Here is a 19,334-nt window from a genome sequence, read left to right as displayed (position 1 = left end):
TTTGCTGTGTCTGTTTATGATCTTAGGTTGCTGGGGCAAGTGGCACAGACTGTGCTGGACCTGAAACTCTGGGAAAACCTCAATTCTTCATTGACCTTTAACCACGTGTCCATCTCTCCAGTCTCATGGCTCCTGGGTTTTCTTTCCTTGGTCCTTGTGGTTATCATCAATGAGATTGTCAAGCTGCACGAAATCAGGTACGGGGTAGAGAAAGGGCCAGAGCCTCACTCCAGCCTGGCTTTGAGCTGCAGAAAAATGGTGCTTAGGGAACAGGGTGGAGAATAAAAAGGAAAAGATGATTGCATTGTGTAAATCACCTGGCTGTGGTGTGCAAGCTCACGTTCCACCTCTCAGAGAGGAAGCACAGGGCAGGAAAGAGGGTCAGGGCAGTGATTGGGAGCAGGAAGGGAGGCCAAAATTTCGTTATCTCAAACCAATGAGAGGGAGACAGCCAAGGTCTATGAAATACCAGTATGGAGTTGGAGAGGGCTGTTCTCTCCATCTCATCCCGTGAGGACAGAGAGGCATTGAATCACAGTGGAGGAAGTACGTCTTCACACAGTGCCTGGACTGTGGGCCTCATTTTCATGGGAAGTGGCTGAAGCCAAGAATTAATAGCAGGCAAACTGACTGGCTGTTCTTTGTAGCACAGGGAGCAGCCGGAGCTGGGAGTTAACGCTAATGAGCATTGATTCAGGAAAGGGGTTGGTGAGGAAAAGCAGCAGGGATTACAGGGAACCTCGATGGGTACACAGCCGCTGTCTCTGTTCATGGGAAGCGCTTCTGGACCTTTTTCTGCTGTGTCTGATGGCCTTGGAGGTCACACTTGGCTGGATGGGGTAGAACTGAGACCATGGGTTTCTCTGAATTGGATTCCCCTCCCAGTGTACCACAGGGCTCAGGCCAGGGCTTCCCTGCTTTTTGGAGCTGCGCAGCCTTGTTTGCCTTTCACCCCTCCACTTGCTGACTCTCTTCTCTCTTCTGCCTTCTCCAGGGTCCGGGTCCGTTACCAAAAGCGACAGAAGTTGCAGTTTGAAACAAAGCTGGGAATGAATTCACCATTTTAAACCCTCCCAGCTCAAGTTCCCTGGAGCCAGGGCCACAGAGCCGAACGCTGCACTGGGAGAGTGGTTGCACCAACGCCTCGGGGAGTTTTCCCTCACACATGCAAGCCAGGCAGTCTCCTTGCAAAACTCCATCAGCACCTTCCAGGGTGCTGCAGGCAGGGCGCTGCTGTCGGGATCCCCCAGCAGGTATGCAGCCCCTCCCCAGCCTGCTTGGGTGCTCTCAAGAGAGTCTGCAAGCTCTGGAGGCTGTTCAGGCTGCTCTTCCTTTATTTATTTGTTACTAAAGGTTTTTGTTAGGATAATGGTGATGCTGAAATGAAGTGACTCTTTCCCTCTGTGTGAGCAGATGGGTTTGCTGGACCTGACAGGAGAATCCAGGGCCAGCAGGGGAGACACGGGGCTTCTGAAACAAGAGATTTAAACCCATTTTGTTTTTCCATCTCTGCACATTCTCCTGGATGATGCATATGTGTGCCTGCCCTCACCTACCTCCCTGTGTCCTGGGGGGAAGGAGCCATCTCTCCTGGGTGCCAGGCCAAGGCTGGACCAGACCTGCCCTCTAGCGTTGTTGCTTCCACCATATGCCACCTGTTTAGAGCTTCAAGAGAAGAGGGATGAGACAGGGTTTTAAGAAAAGCTGTCCGCATTTGACCCGAGGGATCTGGTGCAGAGGGAGGGCAGCTCTGCCTGCTGGGAGTCAGCATGGCTCAGCTTCCTCCAGCCCTGTTGAACCAGCTCTTATCTGCTTTGACAACCCCCAAAGAGGTTTATAACTGTCCTCCTTTTTGTGATTCGAATTGCTGTTCTGCTTCAGTAAAATGCCTGTTTGAGAGGGACACAGCTAGAGATAAACCCTGAGACCTGCCTGTCCTGCTGTGGAGGGATGGGGATGTCTGTCCAGGCGGGATATCTGTGTCTTGCAGCTGTGACTAACACAGAGCTGGACAACGGCTCCTTCCCCAGCTCTGGGATTGTGCTGCATCCAGTACTTGCTCTCCAAGGCACAGGGAAACCCCCCTCATCATATCTTTCTGTGACGGTGTTTGGAAGTCTCTCCCCTCCATGCTGCTGCTCTCACGTCCGTTCCCTGTTTTTCTGGAGGTCTCATCTTCGTTTGGGTGGGGGACGCCTTCCCCTGAGGGCTGCTGCAAACTGTGATTTGTCCCAGTGCGGCACACGTGCTCTTGAGCTTTGAACAGACCCCTGCTGCACTGGGAACACTGGTGCCGCTGTGGGCTGACAGTCAGGGGTCACACAGGAGCACACGGGCTTGGATATCGGAATATTTGCAGCTCCTGGAGATCTTGACTCCCTTCCTAGTTCTAAAAACTGGCCAAAGCAGGTAAATCCTGGCACTGTTTTTGCTCCCAATATTAACACACTACAATATAGGGCTCTTACTTCCCCTTTGGCCCCCGAGACTAACAAAGGGGTGCTGGTCCTTCCCTGGCAGGCAGGGAGCTGGTTGGGACCCTCAGCTCTGCCCTGCTGCTCCACCTCGTCTTCCTTGCGTTTCAGCAGAACCGGAGCACGCACGGTCTGTGTGTCTGAGCAATACCCTGCTCCTGCTGTGGCTCTGGCAGGAGAGCAAAGCAGGGGCAGCTCACAGGGGGTTCTAATCTCTGCTGTGGCCGAGCTGAGCTGAAGCCAGAGGCAGCACCGAGCTGCTCGCAGCTCTTCCTGCAGAGAAACCTTCCCCCAGCCCTCAGCTCTTGCCAGTAACTGTGGTAGGTGACAAAAGGCAGCAGATACCGGGGCTTCCTGCTGGTTGCACCTCCCTCTAGAGGAGGCACCTCCAAGGTTTCCTTCTCCAGGCGATCACAAATCGTTATTTTCCTGCACCCTCCTTCCCCTGCTAAGCTTGGAGGGAGCCGAGGCGAATGAATGAGCCTTTGGGATGGTGTTGCCAATGCCACCCTTCCCTTGGCCACTGAGGTGTCCAAGGGTCAGCATGCACGGCTTCAGAGAGAAATTTCCTACATCGAGATGTTTTTAAATGGTGTATATTTTATATTAAATTTTTTGGGATGTATGTAAAAAATATTTGATTTGTATTAAAACTTGTAAATTGTATTAAAAAAAAAAAAAAAAAGGAAACAAACCCAGACCCACATGCATCCAGTGTATGAATGGCAATAAATTATTGTCTTGGATAACACACCCAGTGAGAGCAGGAGAGCGTTTGCACCCAGCAAAGAGAGGAGGTAAAATTGTGTGTTGTAGGGTCCAAGTTACCCATTGTAGGGGAGTTACCTGGCTCACCTGTTGTAGGGACACAGCCTGAGAGCTTGATACTCCTGGGACCTGGATCCTGGCACTTTTTCCTACTTTCTGCTCCGCTTTGGGCAAATCTGTCCAGCTCTGCCTGCCTCTTCCTACAGAACAACAGTCCGGTTCCCTCGCGGTCTCCCGGACCCAGGCGCAGCAAGGTGGTTGCTCAGACACTGCTCCGGCCCCGGCAGGTGTGACAGTGTGAAACCCGCTGGGGGAGAACGCGGGGCTGAGCTGGGACGGGCACCGCGGCGCTGGAGAGCAGCAGCGTGGCAAGGTGAGGAGGCCTGCGCTTCTTGTTCTGAGCAAAGCAGGAGCTGGTGTCACCGTGGCTGCGCTCTGGTCACCGAGGAGGATGGAGAAGCACTAGCAGGACATCTGTTCCCTGATGGCGATGGCCAGGCAAATACTGTTTGTTCCGACTCTTACACCACATTACTACCGTGGTGGTAAAACTCAAACTGAACATTAACCCCGCTGGAGGTGACAGCAGGACTCTTACCAGGGCAGATTATCTGAGGAAACCCTGATCTTAAGCACTCAAGGGGCAGGACAAAGCTGATCCTCCATGAACTTAGAGCAGGAGACAAGCTTGTACGATTTGACACGAAGGACACAACTAGCCAAAACTATCAAAAGGGTAAAATATGCCCCACTGTTTAATAGAATTTAGTCTTAATGGATGTTAGTGGCAAACAAAACACATGATTAACACAAACAGAGCAGATGGTTTAAAATCTGTTGTCAGTCTGGTGATTACACGGGCTATTTTTTCCCCTCACTGTCTTGCTGCATGGAGCAGGTGCAGCCGGGGTCAGTTAGTCCCAGTTGCAGTGTTCATAACTTACACTCCGTACAGTAGCTTCAAAATAGAGATCTAGACCTTAAAAAATAGGCATTCTTCTGCAAAATCAAATGTTAAATTCCCTTATTGACAACGAGAGCAGCGTGGTGCTGCCCCCAGGTGGCTCAGACAGCGACAGCTCCACCCCAGTGTCCTCATCCCTGACCCTACAGTACAAGACTTACAGTTCTGGTTAGTAAATATATATATAATAAATCACATTTAAAATATATACATTGGCGTTTTAAAAAAAAAAAACATTTACAGTTTATCAACATTGGAAAAAAATAATTGAGCTTGTCCCAGGTTGACTCATGAGAGTAAAAAAAAAATCAGTTTTAAAAGGTTTCTGCAAACCTTTTGATAAAGTGCCACTGGTTGTAGCTATTTAAAAACAATCGGGTCCACGACGTAGCACTTGCCTGTCAGACATGGTCACTTAAATACAAATGTGATAGATAAATCAGAGCAACCAACTAGTCGGGAGAGAGGGGTCTTAACCACCTCGAACTGACCTGAAGTCCCAGCCAATGATATGATTTCTTTTTTTCAGGGTTTTTTAATGTTTTTCAGCCCAAAAGCCAGGCTGGTAGCTCACAGGGGCTGCAGAGTCCGATCCCATCGCAAACTCCCAAAAGGGCTGGGAAACAACCACCTCTTCGGCCACCTTCTCCCTCTCCAGTTTGCATTGGTGATTTTTTTAAAAGGGGGGAATATGTGGATTTTTTTTTTTCCCTTTGTTTGGAATTTTGGTAGCAAATGGCACTTGAGCACAATCTTCGGTTCCCTTCTGGTGCTCTGATGCTTTCATGTGCTTGGCATGCCGAGCGCAAGCCAAGTTCGGGGCTCTTAGACATATTTAGACATGCACTACTGAACAGATCCTGCTAGAGACATCTGTCTTGGAGCTATGCAGCCGTTCCTACCGCTTGGATGAGACGAGCGATCGCTGCCGTTCCCGGCCACGGGGCTGTGACGGCGCGGGAGCCGCTGCCGAGCTGCATTCCCCGGTGCGCACGGGGTCACCGCTCCCGCGGGGCTGCACAGAAACATCTCACAGATTCCCAAACGCTGCTACTGTTCAACAACCCTCACGGCGCAGTTTGTGCCAGCAGCTCCCCGCAGGGAGCGCGACTGGGAAAACGGACCATTTTCTCCCCCAAAAATGGGGTGGGGTGGGGGGGAAGCGCTAACTATGCTGCTACCTCACCCTGGCAGCAGCGGGGTGGAGGTTTGCGTCGCATGGTGTCGGCAGAGGGCAGCCTGCGTTTAGCAGCACGATCCAGGCGGACTGGCACAAACGCAGGGGCCTTCGGCGCTGCCGTCACCATCCTCAGGGCCCTGGGAAGGGGCAGGGAGACCTCCGTGTCCAGCAGAGCGTCCGCTGCTCCGCAGGCTGTGCCAGCCCCGTCTCGAGGGGCTCGCGGGTCCCACCGGAGGGATTTCCATCCACTTGGATTACACGCTGCCCTGACGCTGACGCATTTGGAAAAGCAACAAATAAAGCAGGAAGGTTCCTTCTCGCTCTGCAAGCTGCCAAATTGCAACAAGCCCTGTCTTCTTTTAGCTGCTGTCAGGCCTTGCTGGGGCTGGGATCTGCTCAGTAAATAGCCAGCTCGGTGGCGGCTGCCTGGGGAGGTCTCTCTTTAGACACATTGTTGGCAGGGGATAAATAATGAGAGGCAGGACTCAGCAATGCAGCGGGGAAGGAGAAAGGTCCCTTGTGGAGGCTCCTTGGCTCTGTGCAAGGATGTGAGGGCTTCTCCGAGGCTTCCAGGACCACGTGTGCAGCCCCTCTGGGCTCTCCTCCTGCTGCCAGTCCGGTGGGAAAGGCCTGACCCCCTTGGAAACCGGCCCGCGGCCACGTCGGCACGTGTGGCACGGAGCTGGGTGGGCGAGGAGGGGCGGCTGCATTCCCAGCCATGGCGCAGAGTGCTGGGATGGAGGTGGCCGGGGAGACCCGAAGGCACCGCTCAGTGCTGGGTCCGCTCTCCCCCCAGTCTGGAGGGCACTGGCGGAGCAGCCGGAGGTGAGGAGGGGAAGGAGGGAGCAAGTCTCAGTCCAGCATCGCGTCCAGCTGGTCGGCCAGGTCATCAAACATGTTGCTGATGTCTTCCAGGATGTTCTTGGCTGAGTGCACGGCCCTGGGGTGGCTGGGGAGGAAAGGGACAGAGTCAGAACATCGCTCAGCAGCCTCGGGTGCTGATGGGGTGGGGTTGGCCAGGCTGGACACAACCCTCCTGGTGTGACCCGGTGTGGCACAGGTGTGTGCCCGCGCACAGCCCTCCACCTGCCCTTGCCAGGGCCTTCCCAATTCCAACCCCAGCGTTTCTCTTGCCCCAGTGCTTTCTCACCTCTCCGCCTCCTCCGCCGTGATCTTCTTCTCGGCCGCCTGCAGCGTGGCGGCCAGGGTGGAGTTGGTCTGTTCCAGCCGCTGCTGGGCCAGCGTGGCCCCCGGGGCAGCTGCCAAAGGCTTCGTTGACGCTTTGCTGCCCATGTCCAGCGTCAGCGAGCTGGGACCGGCCAGGGACCCGATCACATCTGGCATGGCCTCGGTGGCCGCCCAGGGAGCAACGGTGTGGCGGGAGGGCTGCAGGACCTGCTGGTAGATTGTCTTGGGCCCGGAGAAGACAAGCTTGGTGGATGCCACAGAGGTGTGCTTGGCGGGGACGTCTGTGAAGGAAGGGGACTCGTGGCACACGGTGGCACACGTCCTCCTCACCTCCCGTACCGACCCAGCCGGGCAGGAGGGAGCCTCAGGCTCCACCGCTGCCTTGGGGACACCCCCAAAAGCCCCCGTACCTGGCGCAGGTGTCCTCACCACGGTGGTGCTGAGCAGCTCCACAGGGCTGGGGGCTTTGGTGGGGCTCGGTGCCTTCTTGATCCCCTTCTCCAGCGACAAGATGCTTTTCTCTATCTCAGCAATCCTGAACTCCATGCTGTCATCGTCAAATGCATCCCCGGCCAGCCCGGCCCGTGGCACCGGTGCCGGCACAGCGGGGCCCACGATGCTCACCGCTTGTGCCTGTGCGTACTGGGGCGCGGGGCTGGCCCCCCCCTCGGCCTGCCCCGCCATGCTGAACGCCTTCAGCACCGCCTGCAGCGGCTCCCGCTCCTTGAAGCGGGGCCGGCGCTTCACCGTGTCCGACTCGGTGAGGTTGAACTCCAGCACAGGCGGCTCCTTGGCGGCAGCGGGCACCGCTGGCTCCTTCCCCGCAGAGCAGGGGGGCTCTGCCGGCTGGGAACCGGGTTCTGTGTCCATCGCAGCCACGTCAGCCTTGGGGTGCCCAGCGGGCTTTGGCCGCTGTTTGATGGTTAAGTTGCCTTCTTCTGCAAAGGGGATGCACTCGCTGGAGCTGTTCTGGGAGGATGAGGAGGAGACCTCTGGCTTGGCCTCCTCCTCTGTGTCCGAGCAGGCGTCCTCCCGCCCACCCTGCGCAGCCTCCGTCATGGGAGCGCTGGGCTCGCTGAGTGTCCGTCTCCGTGGCTTGCTGCTCTCAAAAGGGTCCCTGCTGGTGTCAGAAAGCGTGGTGCTGCTGGCATCATATCCTTTGTCAGACTCATCACCCATGTCTGCCCTGGAGAGACGGTCCTGAGCCACGTGCAGCGGTTTTGGAGCCAGGAGGGGCTTAGGTGGACTTGCCCCTGATGTCCCCTCCAGTGCAGCTGCCAAGCTCTTCACTGTCCTGCCACAAACAGCATCACCAGGTCCAGCACCCACGTCAGCCACGTCCTGGGGGGCTGCGGGCTGCTGCCGGGGGTCAGGGGGCTGATCGCCGTCCGCCTCGGCAGCGAGGGCGCTGGACACGGAGCTGAGGCGCTTGGGCGGTGGTGGCGGAGGGCCCTTGCGCTTGGCCCGGATGGCGAAGGACTGGCTGCGGGTCACCTTGGTGTCCGTCTGCAGACAGGCCCGTGGCATCTGGCTGCGGCCCGGCCGCCGCGTCAGGGTGGCGTAGGAGCCCAGGGTGCTGGTGGGCGCCCCCTCCTCCTCCTCGTGCTCCCCGTCCGACAGCGCGTAGCGGTTCAGGCTGTGCGATCGCTTCTTGTACTTGAAGCCTTCGCCCCCGTTGTGCTGCTCCCCGGCCGTGGGCTGCGGCATGGCGGGCGGCTCTGTGGGGCCGCACTGGCTGTGCAGGTAGGAGAAGGCTTTTTGGGCCGATGTCTGCAGGCTGCTCTTCTGCCCAGGGGAGATGGAGGGATAGGGGTGCGCCAGGGTCTTGGGCTGCTCCGCTCCCAGGTGGGCAGGGGCTGTAGGGGATTTCAAGGAGACGTGTGGGTACATGAAGACGTATGGGGCCGTCGCCTTGCTGGGGGTCTGGGGAGAGGTACAGGGGGTGACCGTCGGTGTCCCGGCACTTTTCTGAGCCACCGGCCGGGCGTGCTGATCTGTGCCCTCGGGCAGGTTCCTCTCCTTGAGAGGGCTGCCCCCGCCGTTGGCGTAGCCATTCAAGCCATTCAGCCCCTCAGGGGAGACGAGCTTCCCGTAGGGCTCAGGGCTGGGCCCTGCGGGCAGGCTGGCCGGGCTCTCCTTGCTGCGGGGCGGCGCACAGGACTGGCCGCTGCTGCTGCTGCTCTCCCCGCTGCCCAGGCTCTCCTGCGAGGGGCTGGAGAGGCGCCGGGACAGCACGTTGTCCTGCGAGTGCCCCGAGCCCCGGGACCGCACTCCGATGCTCTCCTGGCTCCGTGACATCCCCTGGCTGCTCTTGATGCCGAGTGTCTCGTGGCAGCTGTTGGACATGGCCGTCTGGAGCTCGTAGCTGAGCTCGCTGTCCTGGAAGGTCGTCATTTTGGGGGTGTGTGGGGACTGGCATTCCCCGTTCTCCAAAGACTCGATGGTGACAATGTCCAGGGCACCAGGGACTTTGCGTCTTGCCAGAGTTGCTTCGGCTTGGTTGAGGCTTTTGCGGAGGTCCCTGAGCTTCTTGACAGCCAACATGATCTTCTTCTGGTGACCTGCAGGAAGGTTTCAACAGGAAAGGGGCATTAGGTCGGCTCCAGCCCCCAAAGCCTTTGTGTGACGGTCATGGTCATGTCACGAACAGGGGCAAAGGCCCCCATGTTATCCAAACCCTGCCTACAGCAGGAGAAAAACTACGCCTGGCGTCCACCTGGCCCAGCCCGCCACAAACCACCCTTCCTGTGTGCTCAGGACGTGCCTGCACCTCCCAGACAAAGGGAGGTCAGGGTGTGGTGACCTGAGTGAGGAACTCAGCTACATTGGGCCACCCCAGCATGGTGGCATGGACTCACCCAGCTTGTTGATGCCGATCTCTTGCAGATCCTCCCATGTCAGGTCCGTCACGATGGTGATGGAGTCGTAGCCGTTGTTCACCAGCTTTTTGTGGTACTGGGGCAACCCAATGGCACTGAGCCAGTCCATCAGGTCAGCCTGTGAAGAACATGAAGATGCTGTCGTGAGCAGCAAGGGATGGGCAGCACCTTCAACCTTTCTCTGGCCAAGAGACGGCATTTTTGGGCTCTCTCTGACCGCATGAACAGAGGCTGTTGCAGCACGTATTTACCTACAGACTCTGCCCCTGTCCTGCCCTGGGTTAATAATACAGGTCAGAGAAAAGACCTGGGCAAAAGAGGGTGCTGGACCAGAGCCCCGGTGCCAGGGACTCACCGGGATGTAGTTGGGCAGCCACTCGGCGATGCTGAGCTGCCCGATCTCGGTGGAGATCTTTTTCCTGTGGCCTGGCTTGGTCACACCGATGGCCGTCAGATCCTAACGCGAAGAGCATGGCTGTGGTCAGCAGCAGCACGGGGAGCACGTGGCACAGGGTACCCGCTGCCGGCAGCTTCGGGGGTGCTGGCCGTGGGGTGAAGGACCGTCCTTACCTCCGGGGTCATGCGGCTGATGGTGGGGACGTCGTAGCCGGCGTTGAGGAAGTTGGCAGTGTACGACTCCAGCTGGAACTCGCTCAGCCAGTTGTAAATCGCTTCTGCGTCCTGGGGAGTGGACAGGGCAAAGAGCAGCCCGTGACGGGGGCTGCAGGGGCTGGAAGGACCTGGCTGCTCCAGGCAAGGTGACAGGATCTCTTTGGGCAATCCCACCCACCCCCAATGTGCTCAAGACCCAGTCCCCTGTGTCCCCAGGGCAGTGAGAGCTGGGCTGAGAGCCCCAAACATGGCTCTCCCACCAGGTCCCCAGTTAACCCAGTTACCTTTCCCTCTAGGAGCTGCTCAGGCCGCAAGAACTGGTGGGAGAAGACCCTGTCTCCAGGGGGGCAGCTGCCGGGGGTCTGGTGGCCCTGTGGCCCTGGCAGAGAGAAGAACCGTCACGGGGGCACTTGAGCAGGAAGAATCCCCTAGGGCTGGTGGGGACAGCTGTCCCCAAGGCCCCATGGAGTTGTGACATCCCTCACCTGCCGTGGAGGTCAACTGCCCATTGCGCGGCTCCGATCCCAAAAGGTGTTGCTGGAGGTCGTCACGGGTGGAAGGCAGCGGCTGGGGAGAGGAGGAGTGAGCGGAGGGACCCCCGCTCTGGGGACGAGCCCTGTGACACCCCCAGGAGCAGAGTGGGGTCCCCGTGCTGGGCACAGCTTCACCCACTGACAGGCTGGCCACCAGCAAGAGATCTGGGCAGGATTTGGCCCAGGGCTCTTTTTCTCCTCTCAGATGACACAGGACACAGTGGAGATGTTGTGTCATGCCAACCACAGCCTCCAACTCCACTCAAAAAGGCCAGTTGTGCTATGGGGGGCAACTGGGGACACCCCAGGAGCATCCCCTTGCTGAGTCCTGGCAGCAAATAGGTGTTTGGTGGAGGATGCTCAGCTCCTGCAGCCCCCTCTTTGAGAGGAGGTGCAGGGGGTGACAGGGAGGTGCTGGGGCTCCATCTCCAGCCCGGGGCAGATCTGGGGAGCAGCTCGGGGGGAGTGGGCGCTGGTGCCTACCCTGACGTTCTCGATGAGGATGCTGGTGCTCTGCCCGTTGGTGCCCTCGGTGCTCTGGCCGCTGCCAGCGCTGCGGATGCTGCCAATGCTGCCTTCGCTGCCCACACTGTTCCTGTCTCCTGCTGCTAGGGACAGGCAGGGGGACATCAGCTGTGCCCCAGGGTTGACACAGGGCACAGAAGTCCCCGGCAGGGACCTGTGCACCAACACAGCAATGCCAGTAAAAACCAGTCTCCCACATAATCCCTCCAGCCACAGACGACACATCACTCCCTCCCGCCTCCTGGCATGCACAGCACAGACAGGGTGACAGGGGCTGGCAAGGGATGCATGAAGGGGACATGGGGACATGGCCTGGCCAAGGACACAAGGAGGGAAGGGGCTGCTCTATGGGCTCCGCTAAACTCCCTTTCCCTGCAGATGCTCCCTCTTGTGTGGCTGTTTCCCTGCCAGGAGGTGGAAGGAGAGCCTCCCCCATGTCCTCTGGCACAGGCAGGGCTGGGGACCCTTCTCCCTCCCCAGCTGCACCCCTGACCTGAGCTGTCAGGGCCTGGGGCCGTCCGGGTTAGGGTGAGGTGGCCATAGGGCGCTGGGACGCTCGGGGCTGCCTGGTGAGGACACTCGTCTGGGAGGAGCTGCGGCCCGACAGGGGAACCCTGGCGCTGGTGCGCGGGTGCCACACGGGGGACAACCATGCCTGCATTCAAAGACAAAACACACGTGGTCAGAGCTCGTGCAGGACGCAGGGCCAGGGTGGGGGAAGCTCAGCCTCAAGCCCCAAACTGTCATCCCACCAAGGGCACAACCTCCTGTACCCAACTTGGGTCCTTCTCCCCACTCGCTAGCCAGGGCTGCAGGGACCTGTGCTACAGGAGGTGCTGGGAAGGTTGGGATGGTTTCACACAGGGGACTGTCCCCGGTGTGCCCAGGACAGCCACGGACCTGTCCGCTTGCTGATGACTTCGGCGATGGAGGGGGGAAAGTACCCGACCCGATCGGTGCCTTTCTGAGCATCGTGGATGTGCCCCTTCCACCGCCCGTCTGGGTGCTGCTCCAGGACCTGCCATGGGGACAAGAGGGACGGGGTTGGTGCCGGGGGCTGTGGTGGGGCAGGGGGACGGGGAGCAGGGAGCAGCCTCACCGTGATGACATCTCCTGCCCGGACATTGAGAGCAGTCGGATCATGTAGGTTCCAAAAATCTTTCAAAGCTCGGACCTTCAGGATTCCTGATGCCTCTGAAGACAAGGGATGGAGGGAAGAAAGAAGGTGCGAGAGCGCAGGGAAGAAAGAAAGGAGTTTGGGGAAGGCAGAAGGAGAAAACAAGAGCGAGGAAAGGGGAGAAGAGAACATTAACACTACAGGAAGGACTTGATCCCTGGACATTACCCACACAGAGCACGGGGGCATGTCTAAGTCTGATGGGACTGGGATGCTGATGCTCACAGAGGCTGGTTTAGGCTGTTCAGGAGCACTGGGAGCCCCGGGCAGATCCCAGGGGGAAGACGCCCCTCTCAGCACCCGGCCATGCACCAACCCCCCCTCACCTCTCAGCAGCTGCTTGATGTCCTTGCTGGCATGCGAGGTGGTGAACTGGTTCACGATGTCCAGCGCCGTCTGGTTGTAGGTGTTCCTGATGTTCACGTCAACGCCACCCTGCCCAGGAAGGGACATGATCAGGACCAAACCCCACAGCTGCCACCAGACCCAAAGGGATGGAGGGACCGAGGGGAAGGGGGTGATGTCTGAGCCCCAAGAGCTTGTCCCCCCGTGCAGCCCTGTCCCCACCGCACTCACCTCCAGCAGCAACCGCACAACCTCAGTTTTGCCATAGAGCGCGGCCTCGTGCAAGGCCGTGCCCGTCTTGGTCTGCTTGTTGATCTCGATCCCAGCCTTGAGCAGCTGCCTGGTAGGACGGAGAGAGAGGCATCAACGAGAGGATATGGACATCAGGGCCAGGTGATCAGCTGCTTTGTGATGGGAAGGGGAAAAACCCCTTGCACTGCTGAGGCTCTGGGGACACGGGACCCAAGCCTGCAGCAGGGAGGTAGGTTTGGGAGGAAGCAGGACTGAAGCCACAATGGGTTTTTTGGGGATGGGGCAGTGTCCTGGGCTGGCGGGGGGTTACCTGATGATCTCCTTGTGCCCGTTCTTGGCTGCCAGGTGCAGCGGGGTGGTGTAGTTGGGGTCAGTCGCGTCCTTGGACTGTCCCTCCAGGAGGGCGACGCACAGATGGCTGTTGAGCAGCAGCTGGGCCACCTGCACAGGGCTTGGGGGTGAGCGGGGGGTGCAGGGACCCCCACCCGCACCCTCCCAATGAGGCGCTCACCCTCGGGACCAGCCCTCTGCTCCCCATCCCGCCACCCCAATCCATCCACAGCCTCAGGGCTTGGCCGGAGCTTGGAGGGGCCGCACTGTTGCGAGGGGCCATAAAAGGTCACAATAGCCAGAAATAGTCTTTTCATAATCAAAATTTTCAGACCAAATCTCCAGTCTCTCCAAGCCCAGAGTGACTCTCAGCATCTCAGGGCAGCCCAGACATACAGAGGAGTTATTTTTACTGCCCTGTTTATAGCTGCAGACATTATAGATACTCCAAAAATGGGAATAACCCCCTGGTCCCCTCCTCAGTGGGGCACGGGACAGTCTGGCTGGCCACGTTCCAGCCCAGCAGTGTGGTGCTGGCTGGTCCGGGGTCTCCAGAGCATGGGGTGGCCCTGTCCCCGCTAGCCGTGCCAGGGACCTTGAGTAGCCGAGTGGGGCCGGGCGCTCAGGGCTTGCGGGGATTAGCCAGCTCAGCCTCGCTGTGCTTAAACGGGAGCAAAGCCAGGGTGAGCGGGGGAAGGCTGTGGGAACCAGGAGCGAGGACTCCTGGCTTCTCTCCCAGCCCAATGCTGCCCTGCCGCGAGGTTGAGAGCAAATCCTGCAGCTCCTGGGTTCAGGATCCACAGGAGGAGGCAGGTGTTGCCTGCTGGGCTCACAGGCTCGTGCTGGAGGGAGAATGGATGGAGCTGGACCCAGCGCTTTGCTCCTGGAGGAGCCACCAGCTCCAGAGCCAGCCCTGGAGAAGCACCCAGTGCAGGGCAGAGCCCACTGCACTCACCTTCAGCCGCCCGAACTCACAGGCCAGGTCCAGGGGGGTTTTCTTCGCCTTGTTGATGAGGCAGGGGTTGGACTGGTGCTGAAGCAGCATCTCCGACTGCAGGGGAGCAACGTGGTACATGGGGCTCAGCATCATCCCGCGCTCCCACCTTCCTTCTGCACACCCCAGAGAGTCCCGGGGTGGCGTGTGGGTGTCTCTGGGCTCTCACTTACCACCTCGTAGTGGCCGTACTGCGCCGAGAGGTGCAGCGGGATCTGCCCGTCCAGCGAGGCCATGTTGACGGAGGCGGCAGCGCGCAGCAGCACCCGCACCGGCTCCACACGTCCCTGCCAGGCCGCATAGTGCAGGGGACGCATCCCTGCAGGGAAACGGGGCTCAGCAGGGCTGAGTGCAGCCCCCGGCCTCACTCAGAGGGCCGTGGTGGGGGTCACCCCTTACCGTTGCTGTCCTTGATGTCAACGGTGGCCTGGGCTTCCAGCAGCAACGAGATGAGGTCCAGGCTGCCACCCAGGGCTGCGTGGTGCAGCGCTGAGAACCTGGGACACAAGGAAAGGGTCAGTCCACCCCCCGTCCCCAGTGCGCTGTCCCTACAGCCCCCACCTGCATAGGGACAAAGGTTGAGGGCTGGGACAGTCACCAGCTGCTCACAAACACATCCCTCCTGACTCCCAGTGCCTCAGTTTGCCCACAGCAAAGCAGAGATAAATCCCTCTGTGCTGTGCATGTCCCAGGGCTCAGTGATAGACACAGGGATGTGGTCCCTGAGACCCCAGCGAGAAGCGTCCCTCAGCCCTGCCCTGCGCAGGGACCAGCTGCTGGGATGCAGAGGAGCATCTCGCCGCTCTGCAGTGCAGTCAGGCAGCCCGAGGCCGTGCTGCTCACACCACCCAGCAATTGCACCGGCCCTGCGGCGACTCCTGGCTTCTCCGCCTGCCACCCCCCCCGTGCCAGCAGAGATGCCGGGAGCCCACGGCACAGTGTGGGAGCTGTGGGTAATGAAAGAGCCCTGTGTCTCGGGGCTGTGAAAGGGGCCTGTCTGCCCAGTGCTCCCCCCGTGCTGCCACGGCCCAGGGAGGGGTCCCTGTGCCGCCAAGGATTGGGCTGTGTGCCGCTCTGAGGGGCACGGGGGTCTCCAGATGGTGCCCACCCAGGGCTCCGATGGGCTTGGTGGTGTCCCAGCCCCGTGCCAGGGACACAACCTGGCTGGCATGGCTCTTCTCCCAACCTGCAGTCCCAGGGCACCACCAAATCCCTGCACGGCACCTCTGGGCATCGCAGGAGGGACCCTAACCCCAGCAGAGAGGGCTGCTCCCTCCTTCAGTGCATCCACCATGTCTCTGAGTCCATGCCCAAACCTCTGTCTCAAAGTGAGAATGCGAGGCGTACAAAATCCCCCCAAGACAACCCTGCGGGGTCCCTGTGCCCGTCCCAGCATTTCTGCACCGCGAGTAAGGTGCTGCCTCGCCGAGGTGGCTGCAGCAGCACAGTTCACCTGTGTGGGTACACACCGCTCCCCATGCACAGCTCCCACCTCCCCACCATCCCCTTCCCCTGCCCCAGCGAACCCCAATGTGCCGCCTGGCTGCTAACATCCCAAATGTTAACATGGCCCTGTGAGGGGGAACAGATGCTTTATCCCCGTTCCCATCAGCAGCCCTCCTGGAGCTGCCCAAGCACAAGCCCTATGCCTTATCAGAATCAGATCGTTGCTTCTATTATGACATTTTTTTTCTATTAAGCTCCATCTGCACAGTATTATTTTAAGACAGAGCCATCCTGCACATTTTCAACCCCCCACTGGCCTGTTAGGACTTATCACAGACACCTCCTCCTACAGAGTCCTCGGAAAGAAAACATGTAAAAATTAGGTACAACAACAGTACATAAAACAATGCTAATAACTCACAGGTCAGAGTTAATTCAATAAGAATAACGTGCTTATTTATTTTATGGGCCTTTGTGGTTTCTTTAACTCTCAGTACCCAGCTCATTAAGTGCTTGGATTTTGGAAGTGATGAGCTGCACAAATATGCTGTGGTCACTTGACAACCTCATCTCTTCTTTTACTAACCCCCACCCAAAATAAGGGATTTTGTTCTTGGGATGTTAAACAGACACAAGCACGTGCAGACGCCGTGGCTGGCTGGGTGCTCAGGGCTTTACCCATCACACAGGACACGCTGTGCTCCCTTTTCACCTCCAGCCCCATGGATGGGGATGTAGAAAAGCTTTACAAAGGAGGATCAAGCGCAACCCTCAGCTCAGACCCAGGCAGGCACTGGTTCTGCCTCTGCAGGGCTTGTCCTGCTTTTGGGACGCTGTTGTGCTCTCTGGGGCTCAGCAGCTGTCCTCAAAAGCTTTGCGACACCCTGAGCTACAGAACCGACTGGATATTGGGGAAAACAACCCACCCGCACCGGCAGCAGCACCCAGCATCCTGCCCGGGGATCACTCACCCGTCTGCATCCTGGTAGTTCACGTTCAGGCGCTTGGCAGCTCCCAGGAGCTCTGCGGAGAGGAGGTGAAGGTCAGGACGGGAGGCAGAACCCACACCACCCTGCGTGAACCCCATCCCATGGCCACACCGACCTCCCAGCGTGCAGAACAGCGCCTGGCCCATCCCGGCGGCCTCTCCTCTTCCTCTCCTCTCCGTCCACCTTCACCTACATGAACCCTCCACGGGCTGACCCAGCTCCAGCTCAGACCCCCTCCTCTCTCCGTCACTCCTGCCCCATCTTTTCAAGCCCCCGGGACGGGCCAGACCCCGCAGCTCCTGTCACCCCAGCTCAGCGGGACGGCGCTTCCCTCCTCTTTATAGGCAGCAACACCCCAAAACTGCTGAGTGGGGCTGTTTTGCCCCCCACTCGCTCGCTGTGCCCATTGCTGCCGCCAAGACCTGGCCCACAGACCACATGGCTGACATTTTTACAGCGAGGGCAGAGGCTGAGACCTCCGGCCGTGAATTGAAGGATTGTGCCACCTCGGATATCCCCGTCCCCTTGTCCATCCCTCCCTCCCTTTCGGGGACCACTGAGCGGTGGAGGACGCTCACCCCACCCTCGGCACAGCCTCACGCACGCCCCCCAGCTCCTCGCTCCTTCCCGCAATTAATTTGAATGAATTCCTTCCTCCCACACAGAAAGGACGTTTTATTCTCCACCGAGGGGCTGAGAGCGGATTAACATCTCTGGAATTCATCCGCCAAGTCAAAGGGAAAGAAAGAGGAAGGTATGCGGGGAGGGGGGGGTGGGCAAGCAAGAAATGCCGCCGCTCCTCCTCTGCCTTTCCAGGCAGCCCCATCGCTGAGCCGGGGAGGATTAAATGCTTTGAAAAGTTTCTGTGCTGTTTCCTACGGAAAAATCCAAGTCTGAGAGCTGGGCTTGGGGCGCAGGGAGAGCTCCTGCTCTGCCAAGGTCTGAGCCCACTGCACAAGCAGATCCCACGCAAAGCCACGCTCTGCTGCGCAGCCCCTCTGCCTGAAAGCGAAGCTGAAGAGAGGACCAGCTCATTCATCATGCAAACGGATAATTAAAGGAAACCAAGGAACGGTGCGTTCGTTCCTGCAATTTACAGTGTTTTGTAAACAGCCTAATCAACGCAAAAAGGGGTTGGAGTGGCTGCTGGTGAAGCACTCGTGACTGGTCACCACGGCTGAGGAGATGGGGATGGGATCCCCCTAATTACCTCTTCCAGGAGCTGTTTGTTTTCAGAGCAGCAGCGAGCAGCTCCGCCAACCCAAAAGCCCTTCCCAAATGAAGTGGCTCCCAAAGCCACCGCTCAGCAGAGCTCCCACTTCTCCCTTCCAGGCCCATGTCACCCAAGAGCCCAGGATCTGGGGTCTCCACCAAGGACAAGCCACTTCCCTCAGCCCCACCAGCCAGGAAAAAATGACATTTCACTTGTAAATCGGCCACTTCTGATCCCAGCCACGGACTGACCACAACCACCAAGCCCCATGGTGCCTGTTTCACAGAACCAGGATCGCGCTTGGGGCGCACGGCAGAGCCAGGAACGGGGTCGGCTGAGGTGGGCAGAGGCCTCATCCTGCCCCTCTGAGCATCTCGGGATGGATCCTGTGAGCAGGGAGCAAGAAGGGCTGGGCAGCATTTGCTGCTGGGGAATTTCCAAAGGACGCAATCGAGATAAAATTAAAACTAAGCTAAGGGATCCACTAAGCTGTAGGCAATGCTGTGAAACCATCACCTCCCACTCCTTGAGTGATCCCCCAGCCCCCCTGCATTTTAATTAGGGATTCTAAATAGGTATTTTTAAAGGATGCTCTGGGTGGTGGGAACTGAAGGCCAATGTGGCGTTGCTTTCATCAGTGGCAGCTGAAAATTGCCATGGGGAAGAGTGGGGAGGAAGAGGAGGAGGAAGAAAAGGGTCTTCACCCACAGCAGGAGGGGCAGAGCCTGAACCGTGGGAGCCGGGCAGGCAATGCTGGGAAGAGAAGGGCTGGATGGAGATGCCCACTGAGCAAAAGCAAAGAGGTAGAAACATCCCACAGCTCCCGGGGGCTGCTCCTGGAGCTGAGCAAGGCCCAGTGTTTGAGGAGGGAGAGCTCACCCAGGCTGGCCAGCAGGGTCCAGTAAGCAGGGCTGGGATGCAGTGGGTGTCCCAGGACATGTCGGGTGTCCCTGCCCGCTCCCCGGCCCCAGGAGGCAGCTGTCAGCATCTGCATGGCAAAATGCCTCTGTCTTTGCTTCTCTCTCAAGCAACATTCCTCAAATTAGTTCCCCACTCCAGCAACCCAGCAAGGTCGGGTCACGGGGCCAGACCATGCAGACACGGTGTGGGCAGCTGGGAAAGCAGCAGGTCCCAAAAAGTGGAGCTGGGAGCAGCATCATCCCTTTTAGGGCTCTTCCCAAATGTGAAAGCAATGATGCTCACATCCACCTCTGGCAAGAAGGGAAAGAATTCATCCCTGGCTTGTAGCTGGGCAAATCGCTGCTTGGAGAGCTGGAGGGTTTGTGGCCAGGCTGGAAGGTAAAGCGTGGGTCGGAAACAGGCCAGACACCCTGGCACACCGGGCACAACAGCATGGGCAAAGAGAAGGGCAGAGGGATGAAGGGGAGAATGGAGGCGGGACAGGCAGCTGGGACCGCTTTGCCATGGTGCTGGGATGGGGTGGCCGGACCCTTCCCAGCCACAT

At 58.6% G+C, this 19,334-nt stretch overlaps 2 protein-coding genes across 13 annotated transcripts in view; one reads left to right on the top strand and one right to left on the bottom strand.

Annotated features, from left to right (window-relative positions):
- Nucleotides 1–3,168, top strand: part of TMEM94 (transmembrane protein 94) — a 45,412-nt gene extending 42,244 nt beyond the window's left edge. For 3 of the 4 annotated variants that reach the window (XM_065852510.2, XM_065852509.2, XM_071816453.1), the window contains 2 exons: nucleotides 27–197; nucleotides 995–3,168. In XM_065852510.2, coding sequence (XP_065708582.1) covers nucleotides 27–197; nucleotides 995–1,067 — 244 coding nt within the window. In that variant the 3' untranslated portion in view covers nucleotides 1,068–3,168. Of the gene's footprint in view, nucleotides 1–26; nucleotides 198–994 lie in introns of those variants that run through there. The other variant, XM_071816452.1, reaches the window with a different exon arrangement.
- An 800-nt stretch (nucleotides 3,169–3,968) lies between these two features.
- Nucleotides 3,969–19,334, bottom strand: part of CASKIN2 (CASK interacting protein 2) — a 37,546-nt gene continuing 22,180 nt past the window's right edge. For 2 of the 9 annotated variants that reach the window (XM_071816446.1, XM_071816451.1), the window contains 19 exons: nucleotides 16,639–16,690; nucleotides 14,621–14,718; nucleotides 14,395–14,540; nucleotides 14,183–14,278; nucleotides 13,208–13,338; nucleotides 12,877–12,985; nucleotides 12,627–12,735; nucleotides 12,223–12,317; nucleotides 12,024–12,141; nucleotides 11,617–11,778; nucleotides 11,082–11,206; nucleotides 10,551–10,632; nucleotides 10,350–10,444; nucleotides 10,024–10,134; nucleotides 9,809–9,910; nucleotides 9,433–9,571; nucleotides 6,985–9,135; nucleotides 6,537–6,855; nucleotides 3,969–6,335 (listed from right to left, as the gene is read on the bottom strand). In XM_071816446.1, the coding sequence (XP_071672547.1) occupies nucleotides 6,239–6,335; nucleotides 6,537–6,855; nucleotides 6,985–9,135; nucleotides 9,433–9,571; nucleotides 9,809–9,910; nucleotides 10,024–10,134; nucleotides 10,350–10,444; nucleotides 10,551–10,632; nucleotides 11,082–11,206; nucleotides 11,617–11,778; nucleotides 12,024–12,141; nucleotides 12,223–12,317; nucleotides 12,627–12,735; nucleotides 12,877–12,985; nucleotides 13,208–13,338; nucleotides 14,183–14,278; nucleotides 14,395–14,540; nucleotides 14,621–14,718; nucleotides 16,639–16,690 (4,337 nt within the window). In that variant the 3' untranslated portion in view covers nucleotides 3,969–6,238. Of the gene's footprint in view, nucleotides 6,336–6,536; nucleotides 9,136–9,432; nucleotides 9,572–9,808; nucleotides 9,911–10,023; nucleotides 10,135–10,349; nucleotides 10,445–10,550; nucleotides 10,633–11,081; nucleotides 11,207–11,616; nucleotides 11,779–12,023; nucleotides 12,142–12,222; nucleotides 12,318–12,626; nucleotides 12,736–12,876; nucleotides 12,986–13,207; nucleotides 13,339–14,182; nucleotides 14,279–14,394; nucleotides 14,541–14,620; nucleotides 14,719–16,638; nucleotides 16,691–16,771; nucleotides 17,150–19,334 lie in introns of those variants that run through there. The other 7 variants (XM_071816445.1, XM_071816443.1, XM_071816448.1 and 4 more) reach the window with 6 other exon arrangements.

Source organism: Patagioenas fasciata, chromosome 18 (assembly GCF_037038585.1).
Source record: "Patagioenas fasciata isolate bPatFas1 chromosome 18, bPatFas1.hap1, whole genome shotgun sequence".
Taxonomy (NCBI): Eukaryota; Metazoa; Chordata; class Aves; order Columbiformes; family Columbidae; genus Patagioenas; species Patagioenas fasciata.
This window is presented reverse-complemented; position numbering and strand designations above follow the sequence as displayed.